Source organism: Halichoeres trimaculatus, unplaced genomic scaffold (genome assembly GCF_033239565.1).
Source record: "Halichoeres trimaculatus isolate MK-OKI-2021-1 unplaced genomic scaffold, fHalTri1.1 fHalTri1_scaffold_15, whole genome shotgun sequence".
Taxonomy (NCBI): Eukaryota; Metazoa; Chordata; class Actinopteri; order Labriformes; family Labridae; genus Halichoeres; species Halichoeres trimaculatus.
In genome coordinates, this window is record NW_027437193.1 from 4,323,664 (window position 1) to 4,350,187 (window position 26,524).

The window sequence follows — 26,524 nt, forward strand, 5'->3', positions numbered from 1 at the left end:
TGAAATTTAAAAATAAAAAATTTGATTTTTTTTTTTTATATAGGAAAATTTATCAAAAATATTGAACTCAGGCATCGATTGTACAATTTTAAAAATCCAAAACACTTCTCGTTCTGATAATTATTCACTAGAGGTTCACTGTGTAGAGCAGTTTCTACACTTTATGGTCATAATTGTGAAGATGAAGTAGATTTTGTGGCTCCTGAATCACTTTGCTGAGCTGAGGCAAAATGTCTCCTATGAAATTAAAGGTTACAGACCCCTGGTGTAATTTTTTTACACACAGTGACAGTATTTTATTCATGTTGGAATCCAGAGCTTATTCCATCTGGCACAAACTGAGATGGTGATTTCATCGCCCCCTCTTATGCCGCTCTTGCTGTATCAGTTAGATATCAGACATTTGCTGACATCCTCTTCCTGTTTGGCTTTAAATTAATGCACCCGCACAGCAGTACGCTCAAATTACCAGCTCTCACTCAGAAATCTTGGATGCATGATGAAAAAGTCCAAATTTATGGCTTGACTCTGCAGTTACATCAGAATGTGTGTACTTTTTAATGACTCTGCTCCGTCCAAAATGCTCTGAAGTGAACTCACAGAAAAAAGCAGCAAACGGATGATGTCATATTCATAAACCGTGAATTCAAATATTTCCCTCTCTGGAAGTAAAACTTTACGGTTATAAGTTTATTGCCTTTTGCAGTGCTTCTGTGAACTTTACTGCTTTCTGCAAGGCTGTCTCAGGCGACACAAAGAGAATTCATCATCTTTGTTTTGTTTGTCTTTGCTCGTTTTTCTTTGCAGGGGAAGCTCGGAGTCCCTGGATTGCCCGGGTACCCTGGCAGACAAGGCCCTAAGGTATGTGATGAGAGTCCTAATGAATTCTACTGATCAGTGCAGAAAAAGCTCTGACTGTGCAAAGCTTCACTTCAGGCGAGCTGGAGGTGCTCATTGTTGTGGTCAGGAGTGGCTCCATGAGAGAGGAACAATCTCTGTGTTCACACATTTCACTTCTTTTCAAAGTGAAACTGTGGCACTGCTGTGTCTGCATGGGCATGTGTGTGCAGGATACTGAGCCTTCATTGTACATTTTATACTAGAAAGGCCTCATTCCTGCGTTATATCTAATGGCCAGCAGGGGGAGACCCCAAAGTTAGCAAACAGAAGTGCGATTATGTCAAAATCTGGTGACATTTTTTATGTAAAGGTATTTTTTTATGCCTTTAATCATGTAGGTAAGGACAGTAGATAGAAAGTGAAACGTGCAAGAATAGGGGGGTCATAGCAGGAAACTGGATTCAAGCCAGGACCACCTGCTTGATGGCTAACCTCATAGGGCGCAGCCAAGACCACTTGACCATATGTGCCCTGTTTTTGATTTTTAATGGAGTATTGGCTCATAAATGTAAAATAGAATATGAATCTGGTGATGCTCTAGGGTGTTACTACCGCGTAGAATAGCGTAGATTAAAGTAGAAAAGAATAGAATGTTGTTGCATGTAATAGCAGTGGCGTGCACAGAGTTTTGAAGGGCAGGGGCAAAAATGAAATGACAAAAAGCACATACAGCGTGCATTTTTACCAACCAGGAGGGCACTTTAGAGCCTGTTTTATCGACTATGGAGGGGCGATTGCACCCCCTGGCCCCCTTGTGCACACCACTGTGTTAAAGCATCCCATAGTGCATTATATCATAGCCTAGTAAAGCATAGAATGGGTTAGATAATAACTTTATTGTCAACTTTCTGGATCAAAAATCCAGAAAGGTATTTCAACATCAACTGACACGCCAGCTGATGAAGTCTAGTCCAGAGAAGACAGATCTGTGTTTTTCTCTGGTGAAAACGATTTCTGTGATTAATTTTGTAGTGATGGTGGACACTGGAGCCTAACTGTCAGACAGAAAAAGGACAGAAGAGCAGAAGAAAGATAAACAGGAGAGACATAGAGTATGAGCTAAAGGCTAAAAGGGCTAAACTGTTAGTGCTAATGTTGACTCCAACCCACAGTCAGCAGTTATTCTGCAGTGGTCTGTTCAAACTTGAGAGTCTGTCAATAAAATGAAGAGTGAGGTTACGTTAGCTCTGCAAACTGACCGTGTTAGCTTGTTGTCACGTTAGCCAACAGACACATCAGAGCACCAGGCTGCCGATAGCACTACATATAGCCGTCTACTACGTTTGCTTGATATCACGTTTCAAAACCTAGCGCTACATAACTGTACTGATTAATACCTTACTTCAGCACGTTTTACCTGGTAAAAAGTTGTCTTGAACAAAAAAAGTGTTGACACCATATATTGACATTTTTTATTTAAACTTTTATTCGGGTGCTTTAAATTTATAAAGTGTGTTTTTATATTTATATAGTATGTCATTTAGGTTATGTGGGCTTAGACCGGAACCAGGGAAACTAATTTCGTTACACCTCATGTTTTTAACATGCATTGAAATGACAATAAAGCTCCTTGAATCCTTGAATCCTTAAAAAAGTTTGTTTTGGTCTGATCTCCATTTAATTCCAAAACAAACACATGCCTTGCTAACAGTAATTTATGACAGTGTGCATTAGACTCCGGACCACAAGGTGGCGAGGGAGTCCAATCAAAACAGCTCCTCCTCACAGCATCTTTAAAAAACACAAAATCTTAAAATATCAGAAAAATGTTTCATACTAACTGTAAAGGCCCCGTATGGAAAAAGCAAGATTTTTCTTATCTGTGCATAAGGCAAATTCATTCCCGTGCTCTTTTCCTTCAGTGGTGCAGAGTCAAGATGCTGTTGTGTGCAAAACCAACATTTTTTTCATATTTTGAGTATGCACTAAAGGTTTTAAGACAACTAGGGTTGCTTTATATCTTTAACAACACACAAACTTCACAACCTTTACTGGAACAGCTTCTCCTGAAGCACTCGCCAAGTTTTGGTGTTTTTCCGCCTCTACATCTGCATCTGTTGTCCCCTACGACAACCAACAGGCAGCTAATCAGTGCTTTATTATCACAGCCCTCTCAGATCACAGCGTGGATAATGATGTTTGGAACTGAGAGGCTGCAGATTGTTTCAAGAGGCTGCTACCACATTCAGATCATTGCTGAAAAATAAAACCTTCAAGTGACTTAAAAAATGAGATATTTTACTCCGTCATGGAAAATGTTTTTCACCTCTTCATCAAAATATTATGAGATCTGGTTGATTAAAACCCAGGTAGTGATCGCCAAAGTGTCGAACTCAGAGGTTTAGTCTGCAAACTGGCAGGTGACGCCGGTTCAAGGAGCTTATGTGTTGGAACATGTTCTGTGCAGGTGTAATGATTGTGTCCGTGTCTGCTCTGCATTTCTAATCCCGCTCTTCTTCTAAATTCTGCTGTCTTGCTGACTAACCTTTCCTCACACTAACACAAACTCGAGCAGGCACCTCCTGTACTCCTGCTCTGACTCTTACGGGAACTCTAAGTGGCACAGTCACCTGCCCGAGTCGTCAGCTGTCCGCCCTCCTTAAACTCTCCCCGCCATTATCTAACAGCCTGGCATTCCTGGCGCCGTAGCGCTGACCACTGTGCCTCATCTCCACTATCGAGATGTGCTGCTGCAGCTGCTTCCCCCTCTGCTGCTGTCAGCACTGACAGCTTGGCACTGATATGACGGGTCAGATACACCTACTCTCGCAACATCCTGCTCTGCCCGTTACTGTCAGCAGGATCTGAGCTCAGCATGGCACGCAGATTAATAAGAGCTCCGGACAAATTACACAAAGTGGGAGAGACGACGGAGCAAATGAGATACAGAGTTAAAAATCAATGTGCAATAACCTTTGCAGTACACGCAAGCAGTTGTTTCACTGAATGGTGGATAGTTAGCCTGGAAAAAAAACTTTTCACTTTGAGAGACGACAAAGCATCCGTGCTTTGGCAATGAATGAACAGTTCCAATGTTTCCGTCCGTTTCTTGAAGAGTTCAAGAAGGAGATCAAGATTTATGTAGAAAGACAGACCCTCAAGTGTTGAGTGGAGCAGATATTTAATGTTGTGACACAATGAAATGCAGTTACGACATGATGTCAAGGATGGACTGAATCCTCCATTATCTTAAAGTTATAAAGATTCAGAGGAAAGGTGTGATGTTCAGGAATGAGCTGATCCTTTTTACCGGCTCTTTAACACGAATAAAGGAATGGAGTCGCAGTCATAAGCCATTCTGATGAATGATCCTGATCCAGAGCTTACCCTGTCATTCCTTTCAGTGATTATTTCCCTGATAATATGAAGCTGGATTCAAACAAATGAATAAATAGATATAAAAATGAACCGGCCTTTTGAAAAGGTTCCAGGAAGAACAGATTCTCAAGATCTATGGAGCTAAATCAAGGCTGAGAGTTTTGTTAATTTGAAAAAATGAATTGTTTGAAAAAAATAAAAATAAAAAAAATGATAATAATAATAGAATGAAAACTGTATTTGAAAGTTTGATCCTCAATTAAAATATATATATATATAAACAGTAAACCAAAAAAAAAAGAAAAAAAAGCATTTTTTATTATTTTATTTTTTTTATTTTTATTTTTATTTCTTTTTTCAATCCAAAAATAGTTTTAATTCAGCTCTTTGATTTTTTCAAACAAAGTGTTTTTTTTTCAGTTTTTACTCTTTAATATATATTAACATATGAGGTGTTTATTTTATTAGGTACAATTTTCTTTTTTTCTTTTTTTTTTTTTTTTTTGCTTTGGAGTTTTATGAATTTATTTTTTACTTCTTTTTTTTTTTTTACAGATTAAATCAGGTTAATACACTGTACAGAGAGGGCAGCTGTCACTAACAATTCCATACTCTTCTCATTTGAGACCACGCCCCCACACCAGAACGGGGCCAAAATTTGAATCTGAAAAAAAAAAAAAAAGATCTGAAAGTGAAAAATTCTGTGACCCAAAGAAAAAGATTTAAATGCAAAAAAAACAAAAAAAACTTGAATCCGAAATATAGAAAACTGCACCTAAAAATATAAGCACCTCAAATGTTAAAATATAATCAATAAAAAAAACTGAAAATAAATTATTTGTTAAAAAAAAAAATCTAGAGAGCTGATTCATACATATTTTTGGATTGAAAAAAAAATGCTTATGCTAATTTTCTATTCATTTGATTTTTTTTGTTCTTATATAGTTTTTTAAATGTTTTTTTAAATATTTTCTTAAATATTTTATTTATTTCATTCAGGACCAAATTTTCAGTTTCTTTTTTTTTTTCTTCTTTTTTCATAAATTAAATTACAAAACTTTTGGCCTTGCTTTAACTGCATAAAGATCTGTCTCCCTTCAAAGAGCCATAGATCCCATTGTTATAGAATATCTTTTTGAAATCATGGCGCCCGATATCCCGTGAACTGTCTGAGTTGAAACATCCAGTACTATCCATGTTTTAAAAAACACCTCATGAGTGTCCCTGTCAGCAGGTTCGGGGTCAACGCCCCGTCTCGTTTGCAGCTGTTATCCCTTCAACAACCAGCCCGCGCCGTGAATCCCTCCACCGCCTGCCTGCGTGTTTGCCTGTTGCAGCCCATCGCTCTCTGTTAACAGCTTTCCCACACCGTTAATTCTGGATGCCTTTCACAGGAGCTTCAGTGAACTGGCTTATCTCTGTGGCGCGAGTCAGGCTTGTCCGGGCAGCGGCTCACTTTTTTTTTTTTTTTTTTTTTTTTCGTTTACCATAACTGCACCTCTGTGAAAAACAAATTAGGCAGCACAGATCTCCCCTCCTGGCTTGCTGTCTCTATAATGTCAGGCTGTTTGCTTCTTGCAATTCTGCCCACGCTGCCTTGTGCCCTTCATACTGCACAGTAATATGCTTTATATACATATGCATGCGAGCAGTAACGAGCACTATGGGTATGAATAACATAAGAGCGTGTTTTAAACTCAAACGTCCATCTGTAGCCTTACAGGGCAGCCTTCACAAAGACATATCTAACAAAGAGTGACTGTTTATGATCCTCCTTTTTGTCATTTAGTCTCTTTCCAAAGCACCTCTGGAGCTCTGACAGGACACAACCTGCAAAAGTCCAATCACTAAATTGCGGATTGGTGTCAAGGGGATCTGCTGTTTCCTCCTTCCTCGCCTTTATTTGCTCTTATCGCCTTTTTATCTTCCTATTCTGCTTCCTAAAAACCTAACAGGCTCCCTCACTGCCTGAGAACATCTAAATGGCAAAGAGAAGATTTTTCCTCTGGGCTGTGTTTGAGTCTTTAAAGGAGGTGCTGATGCCTCCAAGAGAAGTCGAACTGCACGGTGTAACAAGCCGCTGCCTCCTGTGGCTGTGCTCATGTCAGAGCTTCTCAGCTTCTCTGTTAATTAGTCCTGGTCAGGAAAACACACAAACTGGGGGTTTATTATCCTCTGCCTGTCATGTTGTTTCTGAGCAACAGTGAAAATCTCTTCTTTAATCTACAAGGGACACCTGATCAGGTTTACCTGTTCACCTGCTCGCTAACATATAGCTAAGCAGCTAATTACACGGCAGCAGCTTGATGTGGTGGAGAGAAGCTGCTGAAGCTCAAACTGAGCAGAGAGGGGAGTTAAGGGACTTTGACTGTGGCATGGTGTTGGTCTGAGTATTTCAGAAACTGCTGATCAACTGGGATTTTAACCCTCAGCCATCTTTAGGGTTTACAGACTGGTGGAACTGTACCAACCGTTGGGCTACACTGCAAAAAAATGAAATCCTATCAAGTGTTTTTGTCTTATTTTCAGTAGAAAATGTCTTTTTAGACTTAATATGAGCCACATTCACCTGAGCAGTCCAGAAAAATGTCTTGTTTCATGTTATTTAAAGACTAAAATGAGGTCTGAATTGCTGTAACAAGTAAAAAAAAATCTGCCAATGGAACAAGAAAAATTAGCTCTAAAATTTACTTGAAACCACAAAAAAATCTTATTACAAGAAACTTTTCTCTTGTTCAATTGGCAGATTTTTCTTACTTGTTACAATTTATCAAGACAATTTTCACTTAGAATTGGACAAAAACACTTGATAAGATTTCAGTTTTTGACAGTGCACAGCAGCAGCACTGGAAAACTGAAGTCTTATCAAGTGTTTTTGTCTTATTTTAGGTAAAAGTTGTCTAAATATACTTTTTATGAGCCACATTTTACGTACCAGTCCAGAAACATGTTTTGCTCCAAGTTGTTTAAAGAAAAAAGTGAGGTCCGAATTGCTTGTAACAAGGAAAAAAAAATGCCAATGGAACAAGATTTTTTTGACTAGAAAATGTCTAAATACAAGTAACTTTTCTCTTGTTCCATTGGCAGATTTTTTTTTACTTGTTACGAGCAATTCAGACCTCACTTTAGTCATAAAATAACTTGAAATAAGACATGTCAGGTGAATGTGGCTCATATTAAGTCTCAAAAGACCTTTTCTACTGAAAAAAAAGACAAAAACATTTGATAAGATTTCTGTTTTAAGCAGTGTACAGCAGCAGAAGACCACACCAGGTGACCCTCCTGTCAGCTAAGAACAGGAAACTGAGGCTACAATCCACAACCAGACCATAAGTCCCGTTTCCACCAAGCGGTTCAGTTTGGTTCATCTCTGTACGGCACGCATTTAACAGTGTTTCTACTGGCTTATCCCGAGACAGATCCCCAAATAACCAAGATGAGCTGTCCCACTTTTTGGGACCCTTCCATTGGAGTGCCAGACTAAACTGATCCGCTCTCGGAGGGTGGAGCTACAACACTACAGACCGTTGATTGGTCGAAAGAATCGTTACTTACCGTGCAACTGCGTCTGTATTTCTCCTCGAGGCACACAGTCTTCTCTGAAACAAAGCTTGATTGTTCTTTGTATCAAAGAGCTACATGACAATCACAGAGAAGACGGAATGCTGCATGTCTTCCATCGTTGCTCTTTGTTTACTGTGACGCATTTTTCTTCTTTGTTGGATTTATTAGCGGGGTAAACTGTGTCACTTTGCTACAGCGTCATGCTATTATTTTACAAATGCCGCCTTCTGCATCTGCGGACTTGGTGAAAACGCTGCTATAGAGGACTAAAAAACATTGTCTGGTCTGATGAGTCTGGATTTCTGCTCCACATTCAGATGGTAGGGTCAGAATTTGGCCTCAACAACATGAAAGCATGGATCCATCCTGCCTTGTATCAACGGTTCAGGCTGCTGCTGCTGGTGTAATGGTGTGGGGATATTTTCTTGGCTCACTTTGGGCCCCTTAGTACCAACTGAGCATGGTTTTAAGTCCACAGCCTACCTGAGTATTGTTGCTGACCATGTCCATCCCTTTATGAGCACAGTGTACCCATCTTTAGTCGGATTCAGATTCAGTCGCTTCCTTCAAGTTACATTTAAAAACTTGCTTTTATGTGATACCACCTTTTTGTCCTTTATCTTGTCTGTTATCTTTTTCTCTATCTTACCTTGTTTTTACTGTCTTGTTAGCTTTTTTTCTTGTTTTATTTCTTGTTCATTATTTTAGTAGTTTGATATTCTATTAACACTCTTAACAATGTCTTTTTTATACCTGCTGTGCTGCTCTCTGCTCTCTGATTGATGTGTTTAGCTTGTATCTTGGTCCTGGTGCTCTCAGCTTATATTGCATGTTTCTTGTATTGCCTGGATTCATTTGGGTCGGAGCTTTTGTTTGTTTTTATGTCCTGGCTGTTGTCAAAACACTTTGTAAACTTCTGTTTTTAAAAAGTGCTATACAAATAAAGTTATCTTCTGATGGAGACTTCCAGCAGGATAACGCTCCATGACGACTCATCATCATGTCAGTATGGAGTGAAAACCCTGAGGTTTTCCAGCACCTTGTTGAATCTTTAGCAAAGAATCAAGGCCGTGCAGGCTGAGTGAATGTTTCGGTGCTTTAGGTTTTTCTCTCATACTTTTTTCTTTTTCCACTTGTCTTGCAGGGCTCCAACGGATTCCCTGGATTCTCCGGAGCAAACGGCGAGAAAGGAGCAAGGGTGAGTCACACGTTTCATTATTCTCCTTCCTGTCAGATTCATATGCGCAGCGTCACGGTGAGGTGAGGTTTCCAGGAGCGCAGGTGGATTAGGAGCTGATAGAGCAGAATACAGAGTCTCTGCACGTCTGAGTAAAATCTACTCAGCGTCCTTTTTCTTGTTTCCCTTTTTTGTGTGATTATACTCCGTCAAATCGAGCCCTTTCAGTGTCATCCATATAGCTAAATACCACAAATCAGACTTTCTCTCTCGAGGGCTCAGAGATCTGTTGAGCAGAAAACACCCACTCTGGTTAAAACTGTCTTGGCTGAACAAAAACCCGTTAATTAGGAGAAAATGTGAAGAAATTCTGCAGGAGCTGTTGAGAAAACATGCTGAAAGTTTGTTATTGAACACTAAAATATACTGTATGTCAACCTCAAAGCAACACTAGACCGTGTCCTCTTTGACAGCTGTTTCCACGAGTAATAGCACTTTTATTTTAAGGCCTTCACACTCCTCAGAAAGCTTTTCACTAAACTCTGAAACCCTGATGCAAGGACGTCTCACGTTAGAGGCTTGAAGAGGGGTAGTGTCAGATTTGAGGACGCTGGGATGTCTCGTCTTAACAGAAAAACCTTTCCTTGAATGTTTGCTGAAGAGAGGCAGAAGAGAAACAAGGTTTGTCGTGTTTTTGATATTTCCCGTCAGTAGCTGGACCCAGGACAACAAAAACATGAGTGTGGACTTGTAGATTTAGCATCCCCAATCAGGATTTGGCTCTCTAGCGGGGACTGACAACTGTATTGAGCTGTGAAGCAGCAGAGCGGCCCAGTCGACGAGGGTTACAGATGAAGGCGTGAGGTTGAGGGGTTTTTGAATCATGGGAACGGTTATTTGCGACTAGACGGGCTCGTCTCTGCTCTCTCGCAGACATTGAGAGGCAGACACGCCTGGCCCCGGCGAGCTGCAGCTGACAGGTAGTTCAAGCTGTCAAGCGCCTGTGGGTAACCACTTACCGCAGCAATTTGATTATTTATTTTTGTCAAAAGATGCTCAGGCCTCGCTCAAACCCCCTCAGTGTTCTTGTGTGTGTGTGTGTGTGTGTGTGTGTGTGTGATGCTGCAGACTTGCTTTAACTCCTTACAAAAGGAGACACAGAAGCACTTTCTGATGCTAGAAGAAATGATTCTGTCCTAAATCAAAGCTCTTGTTTTGCTTTCTCAGGGAATCGCCGGCAAAGCAGGCCCTCGAGGGCAACGCGGCCCAACGGTAGGCAATTCAACCGTCTGCCAACTCAGCCCGCAGCCCTCCACATACATTATTTATTGTGTTCAAATGAAAACCCCTTCCATTGTGTAGCTCCAGATGAGCTTTATTCTCTGTCTTTTGACGGGGTTATGCAGCAGGTGGGGAATTGCAGAGATGGGCAGCGACTCATTGATTACCTGCATCTATACGATGACCTGTTCCTGTTTGTGTAGTTTTCTCTAATTTAAATCCAACCGTGGACTGAAAACACTGTCTATCATACTGTTTTCACGCTGTTTTTATTCTGTACGTGCTTTGTTTATGTATGAAGGGTCCACGTGGTGGCCGCGGTGCGAGGGGACCAACGGGAAAGCCAGGTGCAAAGGTGAGATCCAGGAATACAGTGATAGTGCATCTAAAACTGGGTTCATTAGTTTGAATCAAGCAGCTATAAAACTCCCCTGTAACCATGGTGATGTAAAGCTAAATTTTCACACTTAATGTCAAACATCTTGGCTCATGATTGGAGGATGAAGCTTTCTTCCAATTGGTGCCACAGAAGATTCACTGCTTTGAAGCTGCAAGCGAACAAAGTCTGAAGCACAAAGTACACTCCACAAAAATGAAATCTTATCAAGTGTTTTGTCGTATTTTAAGTAAAAAAAAGTCATATTATACTTGATATGAGCCACACTCAACTTATCAGTCCAGAAAAATGTCTTGTTTCAAGTTGTTAAAAGACAAAAATGAGCTCTGAATATCTTGAAACTTGTAAATAAAAATATGTCTGCCAATGGAACAAGAGAAATATTAGAAAATTTGCTTCAAGCTAGAATAATGTCTTAATACAAGTAACTTTTGTCTTTATTTAAGAGAATAAAATAAAATATTAAAAATATCTAAAATTTTAGAGATAAATATAAATAAGATTATTAAGATAAGTGAGCGTTTTTTCTTTATCTTACCTTAAAACTCTTCTTCTTCTTTTTTTTAATTTTGTTGCACGGTTATCTTGGAGTTCAATGTGGTACCTTTTGTCTTTAAATTGAGAAAAAGTTTTAGTATTTTGTCGTCTAAAAAATGCAAATATGTGGTGGTTTTGGATGGAAACCATTCACATGTGAAACAATCTTACCGGTGCCTGATTCCTAGCAACCGGTACCGGTACTCAACGGTACCAATTTTCGGTACTTTTTTTGTACTTATATGACAAATAACATCAATCTGTTCAATTATAAAATACTTCTTTTTCAATTTAACATATTTATTCTTTAATATATCAATATATAACCTCATAATGCTGTGTTCATGTCCAGCATGGAAAATCACCTACTTTTCCACTCCCTCACAATTATGAGGATACGTTTTGGTACCTAAACATTGTACCTATTGGTTTGACATGACTCGGTACCCGGTACTTTTGGCAGAATTCAGTCGGTCACTATAAAAGTACCTAATTCGGTGCCCATCCCTGGAGGTGAGAAATAAGCAAACAAGAGAAAAGTAAAAGTTTAAAACATTTTCAGAACAAGCACAAAGCACTTTCTGAGAAGTACCAAATCAAAGAGGAACAAAAGTGATGGATTTTATGGAAAATTCGGATCAAATTGCCGCTATATTTATATATATGAGTAAGTAGTAGGCTTACACACTACACTTCTGTTTGAGGTTTTCTTTGGTTATAACAAGTAGAAACAGACACAGAATAAAACTTATGAAACTTTATTTTGTCTGAAAGAGGGGGCAGAATGGCTCTTTGGACAGTAAAGGTTGCAGACCCCTGCTCTAATGGCTCAGAAATAATATATGAAGGGACCTAAAGGTTATGAATTTTTTTTTTTTTTTTTTTTTACTTTGTGAAATGTTTTTTACTTTAGTGTAGGAGTGCTGCCAGTAAATAAACACATTGTTTTAGAAAGCTGTAGTTGGTCCTAATATAGTGATGCAGCAAAGTTTAAAGAGGGGGTATCCTGCTTTCCCATGCTTTAAACATAGATATGACGTGACAATGCTGGAAGTTGAGACTAAACTGTGCAGATTTTAAAACCCCTTCATGTTCATATGATGTAGAAATCTCTAAACTCCATAGCTCTGCCCCTGGCCAATCAGAGGAAAAGGGGGTTTGGGGGGCAGGGAGTCTTAAAGAGACAGCAGCTAGAATAAAACGCTTCAGACAGAGGCTGAAATAAGGGTTTCTTAAAACACCAGTGTGAGAAAAATAGGGATTGTTTAGAATTATGAATCTTGTAAAGCAAAGATTTGGGTACCAGGGAGTGAGAATAAAGACTGAAAAACTCACAGTACCCCCTCTTTAAGGCTTATACTCTCTTTACTGTATTTTTCGCAGCAATGTTCAGCTTCTGTATCATTTATATATCTGTCATTATGGCTCAACCTGCTTAAAAGTCATCTTAAAGGATTCTCACATTCTCACTCTTGCTGAAATATAATCGTCCATGTCCAAACAGCCTCTCTGTCTCTGCTTTAAATGGGTTTTATTCACACTTTGACAGTTTTGACAACTTTCCTCTTTCTCTGTCTCTCGGTCTCCTCAGGGCACCTCAGGCAATGATGGACCTCCTGGACCGCCTGGAGAGAGGGTTAGTATCAGAGATCCTGTTTGATCTGTCCCTCCTGGAAAGAGTTAGTGACAGTGAGAGAACAGCGAGTGTAATTTACTGAAATATTCATCGAAAGTGACATAGATAAATGTATTTGAGTGTAGGAGTAACACAGAAGTAGCTAAAGACCAGATATTGGTAAAAGTTGGCTCCACTTACCTTGAAAAAGCTGAGTTTGGAAAGTGAATAATAATGAAATTTGTGAGGCATTTTGTATCCTTTCTTTATACTGAGCTGCTGTATTAATGTTCGTTTCATTTAAGGGCCCTCAAGGACCGCAGGGACCTGTTGGTATGCCAGGACCCAAAGGACCAAATGTGAGTATCTGCTGTCAAGCTGTCTGCGAGTTTTCTGCGTCCACAACAACTCGCTGTTGACACTTCCCTTATGAGCTTCTCAAATATTAATACGCTCCCACGACCTGATGTCTTGAGCTTTATGAGCCGTCTACCTGTTCACCCCCCTCAGGGCCCTCCAGGAAAAGACGGGCTGCCCGGCCATCCTGGACAGCGAGGAGAGACGGTGAGTGGGTAGTTTCGCCCATGAATGCACCGCGTCATGCCTTGTGACCCTGAGCATCACGCATCAGCGCCCACACACTCCCCACTCGCTCTTTCACAGCCTCACTTTCTCACCCTCGCAAAGGTTGCACAAGAGAAAAAAAACACAAGCAAGGAAGAGGATGACTGCAGCGGCATACAAATGATGTTCTTTAGGCTAAAAAGAAAGAGAAAGAGGAATATGAGCTCTGCTGCTCGGCTGAGATGATTAAGAGCGTCGACGCGGCAGCTGATGGTCGTTTATTCCAACTAGAAGTGGAACAGCTGACGGATTGTTTGCCAGCTTTTAAATAAATCACACATTTTGTTTTGATGAGCAATTAATCAGTTTGACTCATTTAATGAAAAAAATCAAATCCAGCTTCTCGAGTGAATGGTTTGGTTTTTAGACTCCTCCCTGAAATAAAAAGGCGTCAGCTCGTCTGTTAAAAACACGTGTTGACATTTTTCACCATTTGATTCATTTTATTAATCAAACACTAAATCAGTTTAATAGAAAACAGACTAATTGACAATAAAATAGTTTTTTTTGTAGAGCTGGAAGCTCTGCTATATCTTAAAGTTTTGATTTAGAAGCATTTTCCAATCTTTCTGAGAGCCTGTGTCGTACAATACAGTGTCAGTACTAAATACGAGGGACACTGAGGGAGTTTTTCACCATCAAGACCACGTCACTAGAAAAGACATTTATCTCAGAAACCTTAAAGGTCAAAGGAGGAAGAAGAGGAAGCCTGAACTGCAGGAATAATGAGGCTCAGGCCTGTCCAGAGGAAAAGGGAAACCACCTCACTCTAAGACCTTAAACCAAATAAAACACCGGAAATTAGATGAGATGAGATGAGATGAGATGAGATGAGATGAGATGAGATGAGATGAGATGAGATGAGATGAGATGAGATGAGATGAGATGAGATGAGGTGAGGTGAGGTGAGGTGAGGTGAGGGGAGAGGGGGGAGATGAAAGGAGGAGAGATTAAAGGAGAAGAGAGGAGGGAAGATGAGATTAGAGGATATGAGATGAGATAAGAGGAGATGAGATATGATAAAGGAAGGGAAAGGGAGAGGAGAGGAGTTTAGATGAAGGGAGGGGAAGGAAGGGGAGGAAAGATGGAAGAAGAGAAAAGGAGAGGAAGGAAGGGAAGATGAAAGGAGAGAAGGGAAGATGAGATTAGAGGAGATGAGATGAGATGAGAGGAGATGAGATAAAATGAGGGGAGGGGAAGGGAGAGAAGGAAAGATGAAAGGAGAAAAGAGGAGATGAGATGGGAGGAGAGGAGGGGAAGTGAGGGGAGGGAAGATGAAAGGAGATGAGATAAGAGAAGATGAGATTAAAGGAGATAAGATGGGATGAGGGGAAGGGAGGGGAGGGAAGATGAAAGGAGAGGAGTGAAGGGGAGATGAGATGAGATGAGATGAGATGAGATGAGATGAGATGAGATGAGATGAGATGAGATGAGATGAAATGAAATGAAATGAAAGAAGAGGAGATCAGATCAGATCCTCCAGGTTAATAAACCTGTTTTAGAGTCTAGACCTGATGCCGGTAGCTGTGGTGTCAAAGGGGACTTACTCAACATAAGACTTCTTTTTTTTTTTTTTTCGAGGAGTATCGACTGCTGTTATAGGCAGCAGTACCTTTGCAAGTACCGATACCTTGAAAAAAGGCTGGTATACCGATGTCAGAACTCACCCGTCCCTAGAAAATATCAGCATTAGTCTAATGAGACCCTGACTTTAAAACTCCTATGAGGAGGAGTTCGTCAGTTTTGATAAAGTCTAAAGTTCACGGCAAGGACTTTTCATGACCAACACAAACAAACAAGCTATCAGCCAACTGACGTTCTCCACTTTATTTTCTGATACCTGAAACTATTTTGAAAGAGAGTGTGTCAGACGCTGAAGCAGAAAATCTTTTTGAAAACTTTTTCCACAGATAAAAGTCACATCAAGTCTTACAGATCACTGTGAAAGGAGAAAAAATAAAAGAAAAACTGAAAAATAATCAGGCCTTGGGGTGTTTTGTCCAGGATTGCCCACAGGAGCATTTGAGGCCCTGGCTTTATCTCTGAGGTTAGCATTGGCATTCCAACTGTAAAAAAGCTTTTCTCACTCTTGTGCAATCCAATTAAGTTGGCTACATAAATAATTTAATGGAAATTAAAACCTCTTCTGCCTTGTTGTTGAATAATCTGCTAAGCTATAACTGTTAATGTTCCTAATGAGAAGTAAGGAACCAGAATCACTTCATCACAGAGGAACAAAAGCTCTGCGGAGTCAGCTGGCACCGGCATGAAGACGTATAAACAGCTCACAGTGATACATAATTAACACTGATTCTCTGTTTGGCTCGAGCTCTTTACATAATGTATCAAACAAAGCAGGGCTCAAACTTTATCATCCTACCTGTGATCACCCAACACTGCCTCTGCTTTCTTCTTCAGGGCTTCCAAGGAAAGACCGGACCTCCTGGACCTGGAGGGGTGGTTGGACCACAGGTAGGTTCACTCCAGCTCAAAAACACTGCTCCATCCACTTCTCCATTCACTCCTCCTCCTCACTCCTCACTCTTCCTGGGTGTGATGTTGGAGGATTATGAGACACAAAAAATTCTGCATGAACCTGAGGAAACTGCAAAAACAAACCCAACATGCACAGAATGTAATGAAGCAGCATCAGATGCTTTGAAAGGGATTTTGGATGCCTTCAGTGAGATTTTTCCAGAGTTGTGAAGCGTGGGCTGGAAATAAATGATTCCATCTCAGTGAGACCTTTATTTATCCTCACAACAGAAAGAGAGTCAATGATTTTAAAAATAAGAAATCCATCATACGTGAGGTATGATGGGACCCTGAGTATCACAGCTGGACCCCTCTCAAATCTCATTAAAGACTCACTTCCTCCCTGACAGGGTCCAACTGGAGAGGTCGGCCCCAGCGGAGAGCGAGGACACCCAGGCTCCCCTGGTCCACCCGGTGAGCAAGGTCTACCTGGAGCTGCTGGAAAAGAGGGTGGAAAGGTAGAATATCATTCAACAAAACTGTTTTTGCCTGGATTTTTAGCCCCTTGTTCATTCTTGATCATGTATTTATGTTCAACTTTTTCCTTTTTGCACCTTAACTCCCTGTCTTATTTTGATATACAAGATTTTAGCAGAAGTTATGCCTGTAAATTCAGAAAGTAACATCAGGGGTGCAGGTATGGGCTATGGGTTTAGGTCCTACCCAATGAGACAAGCCCTTGATTGATGCCTGAATCCAGCCTGCGGCCTCTTTCCTGGATGAACATCCCCTCTCTGACCCTGTTTCCTGCTCTAACCCTCGTCCTGTCCTCTGATGAGAGGCAAGAAATATCTGTAAATAAAAAAAATCTTTAAAAAAAAGAAACATAGACAGACAGTTGTTCAATGCAAAAACTGAAATCCAAGAAAGTTTTTTATTTCTTACTTATAGTAAAAACATCCTGTTAGACTTAAAATAAGCTGCATACACCTGAGAAGTCCAAAAAAATGTCTTATTTCAGGACATAAAAAGACAAAAATGACACCAAATGTCTTTAAAAAACTTCCAATGAGGGACAAAAATGTTGCTTTTCAACTTTCTTAAAACAGACACATTTTACTTCAAAAAATTTAGCGAGTAAGGAGTGAGTTACTACACATTTCAAGCAAGTCAGAGGACATTTTTTGCAAAAACTTTTGACATAAATTTATTTATTCTTTTGTTTTGTTTTGTTTTTGCACTGTGTATAGTGCTTACAAAAACTTGCACCATAACAGTCTCAGTTAATGGGCAAGGCAGCTTTATTAATGCACCACTTTTCAAGGTACTTTTCATGAAAACATCAGTTGATTTAATGATAGAAGCATTAAAATATGAAATAAAAAAGATTTAAAATAAAATTTAAAAAAATGATATTTAAGAATAAATAGATAAATCCAAAAAAAAAAAAGAAAACGGTATGTATGAAGATTAAAAATGCAAAAATTCTAAAGCCACAAGCAGCGATAAATGGGCTCCATGGCTACCTGTCCTGGCCACGCCCACTGAGGTAAAAAAAAAATGCTTGAAGTGTTGAATATCCACAAATTTGAAGATGATCAGAAAAAATTCTGACATTTAAGTCAAACTTTCAAACTTCCTGATAAAATTTTACCGTAGCTCACCACAGACTCTTTTACAGGACTGGGCATGATAATCATGCATAAAAAAATGTCATACTTGTAGGTTGAAGCAGCTGGAGATAGCTGCAGGTTTGAGTCACTAGGTGGCACTATGGAGCATGTAATCCCACAAAAACCGATGGATTTATAAACTTTATATGAGACGAAATGTTCAGTGAAGTTTGGTGAGTTTTGGGGGATGTGAGCACCATGTCAGGAAAACAGACAAAAAATAATACTTCCTCAGGTGACAAGAGGGCCACACCAACCTCAGGCCCTGATTACTAAAAAAATAGAGCGAAACTATGAACGGGGGTTGAAAAAAGGATTAGCTTTTCAATTTTTGTTTCACTTCAAAACTTTTATTTCAAAGTTTTAAAATGTTTTGTTTGTACTGATTGTAGAAAAGCTGCAGTTTTCAGTCAGGTATGAAAAAAAAGAGAAAAGCTAATCTCTTATTGTGAGATGTGAACAAAACCCTAGCGTTGAAAAATGAGGGTATCAGTAGAGCCTAATATCTGGTGTAATCTTCTCTTATTCTTATTTTGATAGTTGTTTGTGAAAACTTCGCACATCCTCTCCTTTTTATCGTTACTTCTTGACCACTTGCTGTTTTTCCCACATAATGAGGTATAATTAAAGCTTTCATCAAACAAATCAATCACTGTAATTGTGTTTCTCCGCCTTTCTCTCACATTAAGCTCAGCTCTTTGTCGTCACCCAAAGCAATTCTGTGTCTAGCGATTACCTGCAGATACATCAGCTGGGACTGAGTGGATGGTTTTGTTTTCTCTCTCTGCAGGGTGATCCAGGTCCTCAGGGTCCTGGCGGCAAACCAGGACCTGCTGGTTTGAGGGGCTTCCAGGGGGCAAGAGGTCTTCCAGGAGGAATGGTAACACACACACACACACACCTCCCACACATTTACCCTCTCATGCAAGACCTACATATGTGAACACAGGGAGCAAGGGTGTCATCCTGAGCACACACTCGGTTGAATTTAGCTCCAGAAGCCAATTACCGGACTAACAGCCTGCTGTTAAACCAAATGTCAGGCCTGGCGGTGAACCTGGCTGAAAGGTGCAGAACTGGCAGCGAGAGAAGTAACAGAGAGGGCCAAACCAGGAGTTTTATTTTATCAACATAACTCTGCAGGTTTGACGCGTTTATAGGGTGTGTGTAAAGATTTCTGACCAGAATAATGTCCCTGATTTCTGCTGTAGTCTCTACATTCTGCAGCTCTACAGTTTCATTTAGCAGAAGCTTTTGTCCAACCTTCAACAACTTTCAGTCATTAGAATAGAAAAGTATAGAAAATACTTGATTTATCTCTGAGGGGAAAGTCAGGAGGAGTCCCAGCAGCAATCAAGAAAAAAAAACCAAGAACGTGTATAGAAAGTGCAAAAAGATCCATGAGAAAATAGATGCTGACAGCTTGTCCATCTTTGTCCAGTCAGCTGGGTTAGCACGGCTAGCTTGTCCATCTGATTGGCGATAGAGCTTACGTTCCCAATAACGATGGATGGAAGGACAGGTCCATGTCGTCACTTATTAGCTCACACCTGAGAACCAGCACGTTGTCTTCACCTATTTCTCCTCACCTTGTGGTAAACATCTGGCCTTGCATCAGTTAGCACTGATATGCTACAGGCTGCTAACAGCTGATTTCACAAGTTAACAATGCAGCCATGGTTACATGAAGGATCTCCAGACAAACACAGGAGCAGAAAAGGAAAAAATATCACTGAAGGCAAAACCAGTTTGGTGTTCTCGACCAACAAATGAACCATACAAAGCAATGACCCACTCCAAATGCAGAGATGACGAAAAAGGAAGAGAGAGCTGCTGTAACAGGCAGCCACAACGGGGCAGCGCCTAGCAACAAATTGAAAAAGTGCAGAAAATTCACTAAGAGCTGGATCTTAGACCTTCTTACTCTTTCTTCCCCTGAGGACTGAGAGGAGAAGGCTCAGATTAAGGTCTAAGTGTTCCCTGAACAGACATCTTCAGACATCTCTTTAAGTAGAAAGGGACTCTGTGGATCGTATAGAGTTAGGTAATTCATTCCACCATTTGGGAACAACAGAGGAGAAGAGTCTGGCTAGAGATTTGGAGCCGCGCTGGACTGGGAGCACCAGGCGTCTTTCACAAGCAGAGCGTAGCGTGCCAGGAGTGTAGACCTGGATGAGGGACCCCATCTTGTCGAGGAGGAATTGTTGTGCAGGAGTTGATGCACAAAATCACAAGGGCCTGTACCAGAAGCTGTGTGGCCTGTTGTGTCAGGTAGGGTCTGATCCTCCACACAAGTTCCTGGCACAAGTTGATTGGACTGGATTGGAAGCTGGAAGGACAATGAGCTCAGTTTTGGGACAGATTGGCGTAGAGATATCAGCCAGACACGCCAATATTCGAGCCGAGACAGCGGTGTCGTCAGGTGGAAAGGACAGGAAATATAAGGAGAAGAGTAGGGGATCAAGCACTGACCCCTGGGGTACCCCTGTCGATAAACCATGTGAGTTGGACACTCCTCCTCACCATGACACTCAGCGCGGATCCTGAGATGCTGAGTTCAGCGAGTGCATCCTGCAGACGCTTCTTCCACATTAGTTGTAGATTCATTTCTTAGAGGAAGCTTTTTTTTTTTTTTTCCTCGATGAAAGAATGAGTCACAACCCTCTGATTCTGGTCCAAACCTACAGCTTTATGAGTGCACAACAATCTCGCCCCCCCTCTCCACAGCTCCCTGCTGAGCAACCCGAATTAATTCTCCCAAAAAGAGGGGGCGTGGGTGAGGAAAAGTTCAAGGTGAAAGCTGTAAAACGCTGCGAGAGTCTGACTGAGGATCAGCCTGAGAGACTGACGCTGGAGCTCATTTCAAGGCTGACCATTAAGAGAGTGCACGACAGCACAGCCCAGACTTATTACCACCGTTATGTTTGTCCCATGTGTGCGGAGGGATGGCTCTCTCCTCATAACAGCAGCGCACACACCAAACTGGAGCAAACACAGCCTCATATTCTCTCTTAAAGCAGACACAAACATACACCAGCACCTTTTGTATGAGCAATAACAGGAAACTTAATCTTGTGCTGTTTGCTGAGTTAGAGCAGGCACAAACACACACACACACACACCGTCTTCTTTTGGAGGAATACACACACACACTCCTCAGCCCACTTCTCAGTCTTGAGGAAATGGCTCAGTAGCAATATACGAGCCAATAAATAACTTTTTGTGTGTCCGGCAAAGAGAGATCCTTCCAGCCTCCTAATGCTCGGTGGTGAAATGTGGAAGTAGGGGGAAGCTGGAGAGCGTGCTTGGCAGCGTCTGCGCCCCCCTGGCTCTGCTGAAGCGTGTAAATTAGTTATTATAATGAAAGTCTTTACAGCCTCTGGTGAACCAAGTTTTCCATACACAGCCTCAGCCTCATGGTGCTGTGATTCAGCATCCTGGGTGTGCCTTTCCAGGGTCAGGGTCTGGAGGAGACGGCAGGGATGGATGGTCCTGTTTGCATTTAATTCCCTTTGGATCCAAATTAATGAGACATTTTATGTGAGTAGTATAAACACTCCTTTAGATTAAGCTGTAAAAAATGGGCATATTCGCTGCTGTTTCACCATTTATCGTCAGTGTCTGGTGTTTTTTTAGACACTTCAGATGCTCATTAGCCGAATACAACAAAGACATTCTTCCCTCAATCACGTCCTTTCATCAACCAGATGGAGACTTTTGGTTTTCCTTCTCAGCTCGTCCTCTAAGGCATCCATCCTTGAGATTTCTGCCGCCAGCCCAACACAATAGAAGTGAAAAGAATTTGATCTGTAGTGCTCACAGCTTCTGTCAAGTGACATTTTAGAAAGTCTTCTGCAACATTTCTCGACAGACACGGCGCTTGCTTTGCTCCCGATAATCCCCAGACCTTACTCTGATAGATAGGTAGACATGCATTGTCACCGCAGTGCACAAGTTCAATGCAAGAAATTGGATAGCTGTCCCAAACAGCACAAAAAAATCAAAAAGAGGATAAAGAAATTAGACAAAACCGTCAAAAGATCATGGCACATGCATCATGCATGTTGCACATTTGCCGGTGGATGATCTCCAAGCCCATCATCGCCTGGCGAGGCTGGGCCATTTATGCTTCTGTAATCGGATGCTGACTTATCAGTAATTTCAGGGGTATCCCAGCCAAGACTCAAGACTCAACGTGCTCATTAAAGTTTTTGGCCCATTCCATCCCCCTGGTGTGGCTCCCATTCATCAGCGCTTTCCAAAAGTACATCACAAATCGGCTTCCTTAAAAAGACACTTTTTATCTCCTCTTACTTTTACAACTTATGGGTCTAAAGTTTGAATTCCAGCAGAGGAGTCTGAAAGAAAAACATTCTTGTGCTTGCGGAAAAAATTAGCACTTAGTGAGGAAACTTACTCTACAACTGCCTGAAGACAAATGGACAGCAAGATAATTTGACAGGAAATCTAAAAATTCAAATTTAGAAATACACTCACATGCCACTTTAATAGGCACACCTGTCCAACTGATTGTTGGCATGTAGACATGGTCAAGACTATCTGCTGCAGTTCAAAGCGAGCATCAGAATGAGGAAGAAAGGTGATTTAAGGGACTTTGAATGTGGCATGGTTGTTGGTCTGAGTATTTCAGAAACTGCTGATCTACTGGGATTTTAACCCACAACCATCTCTAGGGTTTACAGAGAATGGTCCCAAAAAGAGAAAATATCCAGTGAGCAGCAGTTCTGTGGGACAAAATGCCTTGTTGATGCCAGAGGTCAGAGGAGAATGGACAGACTGGTTGGACCTGATAGAAAGGCAACAGTAACTCAAATAAATTGGAAAAACGTTGCCTGGTCTGATGAGTCTGGATTTCTGCTCCACATTCAGATGGTAGGGTCAGAATTTGGCCTCAACAACATGAAAGCATGGATCCATCCTGCCTTGTATCAAAGGTTCAGGCTGCTGCTGCTGGTGTAATGGTGTGGGGGATATTTTCTTGGCTCACTTTGGGCCCCTTAGTACCAACTGAGCATGGTTTAAAGTCCACAGCCTGCCTGAGTATTGTTGCTGACCATGTCCATCCCTTTATGAGCACAGTGTACCCATCTTCTGATGGCTACTTCCAGCAGGATAACGCTCCATGTCACAAAGCTGGAATCATCTCAGACTGGTTTCTTCAACATGACGATTAGTTCCCTGTATGCCGGCTTTCTTTTTACACAGTAACAGTGGCTGCTGCGTTTTGGAAAAATTCCACTCTAGAGGCCGTTTTCAAAAGTTTGTGTGTAGGTCAGCTGAAATGCAACAAAACTTTTGCATTTCACCCTGAAACCATCGTTGTGTAAACTGACAGACACAGTCTACACGCAACAGAACAGAGTCAGACTGCAGATGTATCTGGTGTATTTGAGGCGTTAAAGGAAAGAACTTGAATCTTGGAAGAAGTTTTATTTTGAAGAGACTTTTGGTGACAGAACCAATTTAGCTTCTTTCAGCATTTTCCCCCTGGATTTTAAGCTCCAATGACTGGTTAAGACAAAAAAAAAAACATGTTCAGGCTCAATTTTGGATTATTCAATAAACTCAAAGTTCAAAAGAAAGTAAAATAAAACTTTTAACACAAGGTTATAAACCTAAAACTTCTAAATTTAAGAATTTAGATCTTGGTTAGTGCTAAATAATTTGCAGTGAGGGCACATCCTGTTATTGGTGTTTCACGCCTGGGTAAAGCAGATCTGTGACTCAAATTCAAATACTTAATGTAGAAAACAATGCGAGTCTAATGTAGACCTTTTATGGAGAACATTTCTATAGAAAAATGTCCCGATGGAGGATCAAATGTGGTGTTTCATCATCAGAACGTCCATTTATAAAATCTTCACTTCCTGTGCTAAACTCTATCATTTCAACTCAAAGATATCTTGGATCCTTTGATCAGCTGGTGGCCCTTTTCCTGACCCGCCGCCTCGTGTATTGGGAGCTTTCCAATGACAAGGCATCACATTTTCCCCCTTGCTTTCATGTCATCTGGAGAGTAGACTGCAGTGAGGGACTGAAAAGCTTCACGCGTGAGTCACAGCGAGGAAGTAAAGTGGACCCAGCACTGGTCAGAAATCTTTGCACATTATGATGATTATAACTTCACGTCTAATACAATTAAACAGATACTTTATCTGCTGAAAATGTGCCATAATTGCCAGGTTCTGCACCCTTTCCACACACACACATGCATCCAAACACACACCTAACGCAGGCAGTAACATTTAAAGGTCCATTAGACAGCTGTGTTTACTGCTCTTTGAATAGCAGCGAGCGCCGTTCCTCGCCGAGCAGACATCTAACCCTCTCCTGTCCTCTGCTTTCAGGGTCCAGCTGGCTTAAAGGGAGGAGAAGGCCCTCAGGGTCCCCCCGGCCCCATCGTAAGTAGCCTGTTACTATGGTTACCGTGTCTCTGCTGCTACAGAGATTGCAGCAAAAAGTGACTTTTGCTTTTCTGAGGATAGAGTTGTTGTTTGCAGCTCGGTCATTTAGAAGCCCGAGCTGCAGATAGACGGTGGTGGAGTGGAGCGGGTGGATGTGAATCGAATCAGAACCTGGAGTTTAAAACATATTGATCAGTGTGAATTTAGTGCATTATGTGAAATGTCACATTTATTTCTCTGAGTGTTTCTTTTTTTATCCAGTCGGTGAGTTAAAGTGATGAAACAGCTGCTCCCTCACTTTAAAACTCATCACACCTCTTTGTGTGAATCTGAAAGTGTACGAAACCTTGTTAGAACTATGATACCAAAATAGATCATTTCTGTCGTCAGTTCACACAACGATGTGACTGAATCATCTCCTAAACCTTTTTACTCTGTTTCTGTCACTCTGTGACACTTCTCAGCAGACGGTAATCTCCTCATATGATGCAGATGAATTTGTGTTTTACGGTTTAACAAAAGCAATTTGCGGCTTGATTCTCACAGTTTGATAAAAACCTTGTAGATTTTCTTGGGGATGAAATCTAATATCAAAGTCCCTGTGAGGTCTCACTTTTATATATTTGACTGCTCATAAGGCATGATTCAGAATAAGATTATTAGCGCCAAAATTTGATATTTCTAAATACCACTTCTAAGTTTCTGTGGTCCAGTTGGGTTTTCCACTGAGAGCTTAAATCCATTTATGACACACAGAGCAAAAGTCAGACACTAGGCCTGAGAGTAACACTGAACAGATAGCCTGCTCACCTTCTGGACACTATACTACAAACTAAGTTTACAGAATTTGACGTCACATTTTAAACCATTAATAAATACATAACCCTGTCACTTTGCATCCTGGGAAAAGCTGTCTTGAACAAAGAAAAGTACAGTTAAAAAGAAGATCTGCTCTCCAAAACAAATGCACGTTGAAAGAGTGGGAAGAGTCAAGTCTGTATGACAATGGGGTACTCATGGGAAATGGAGTCTTAATCCTGGAAAAACAGTGTAATAATAATTGTGGCTGTATGTTTATTCAAATAGAGGCCTGTATACATTATCTGTTTTTCTGGAAATATGTGCAACAAAGCTCCAGACTTTGTATAAAAACACTGAAATGTCATATCAAAACTGCTCAGAGAAAACAGGAAGACCTGATTCTCAACAAAGTATGCACAACAAAAAGCAGCTGGAAGACCCTTTTCCGTAGATTTCAAAGAAAAAAAAGAGGCAAAATACCTCTTTTTATTGGTGTTTAGGGATGGGTACCTTTCACATTTAAAATGATACAGTACTAAAACCTGGCACCTGGTAATCAGCATCGGTACACATTGGTACCAAGTTTTGGTTCTCTTTTTGTGTTCATGTGGTAACAAATATTAATTTGTTTGATAATAAAATCTCAGTTTTTTAATTTAACATATGTATTTCCCAATTGCTGACTTGCAATGCTGTGTTCATGTCCAGCATGGGAAATCAACTACTCTTCTACTCCCTTGTTGCAAAGATGGGTTTAGGTACCTAAACATGGTACCTTTTGATTATACTTGAATTGGTACTTTGTTCTACAGGCAGAATTTGGTCAGGACCTATAAAAGTACCTTATTTGGTACCCATCCCTGTTGGCGTTACAGTTTTCTGGGAGTTTATTGAGATCAAAGGTAGATTATTGTATCCATCTGTGAGTAGGAATGGGTACCGAATCAGGTACTTGTAAAGGTACCAACCTAATTCTGTCTGTAGTACCAAGAACCAATCTCAAAAAATCAAATGTTACCATGTTTAGGTACTCAAACGCATGCTTGTGTCTGTGAGGGAGTAGAAGAGTAGGCAATTTTCCCACTGGACATGAATGCAGCATGGTAAGGTTTTTTTATTGGGAAATAAATATGTTAAATTGAAAAACACTGAGATTTTATAATTAAATAAGTTTAAAAAAATGTATCACATCAACATACAAAAGTACTGAAAATTGGTACCGTTGAGTACTGATATGTATTGCCAGGTATCGTACATTGGTACCATAGCGTTTCAAATGTGAAGGGTACCCATCCCTATCCGTGAGAGACAGAGGGGGTGCAAATGTGTTGAAAGCTGAAAGTACAACAGAGAGCCCGTCTTGGCCGGGCAAAACTATGGAGGGATAATCAGTCTACATTATCATAAAGACGAGCACGTAATTTAACCGTAGAAGCAGCGTTTAGCTCCATTCATTAAGACGAGTTAGCATTTTTTAAACACTAAATTCAACCTGTTATCAGCATCAAAATGTACGGTTGTTCTGTGGTCCAGTTCAACGATACTATACAACAGAGGCAGCGTCTATCTAGTTTGGACTGTTACAGAGCAACCGGTGTTTTGGAGCTAATAGCAACCATGCTAACTGGTGACTCTTAGCTGAAGGTATCAGTGATTAAGAGTCACCAGTTAACAGGGTCACATTTTACACTGAAACACCAGCGACGTAGTTATCTCCTCCACATTGGTTGATAAACT

The 26,524-nt window shown here is 40.7% G+C and overlaps 1 protein-coding gene across 1 annotated transcript in view; it reads left to right on the plus strand.

Moving 5' to 3' along the window:
- col11a1b (collagen, type XI, alpha 1b) overlaps positions 1-26,524 on the plus strand; it is a 141,567-nt gene that overhangs the window by 65,382 nt on the left and 49,661 nt on the right. The window contains exons 31-41 of the mRNA XM_074689532.1: positions 808-861; positions 8,927-8,980; positions 10,187-10,231; positions 10,542-10,595; positions 12,766-12,810; positions 13,095-13,148; positions 13,300-13,353; positions 15,832-15,885; positions 16,299-16,406; positions 18,352-18,441; positions 23,930-23,983. Coding sequence (XP_074545633.1) covers positions 808-861; positions 8,927-8,980; positions 10,187-10,231; positions 10,542-10,595; positions 12,766-12,810; positions 13,095-13,148; positions 13,300-13,353; positions 15,832-15,885; positions 16,299-16,406; positions 18,352-18,441; positions 23,930-23,983 — 666 coding nt within the window. The remainder of the gene's footprint in view (positions 1-807; positions 862-8,926; positions 8,981-10,186; positions 10,232-10,541; positions 10,596-12,765; positions 12,811-13,094; positions 13,149-13,299; positions 13,354-15,831; positions 15,886-16,298; positions 16,407-18,351; positions 18,442-23,929; positions 23,984-26,524) is intronic.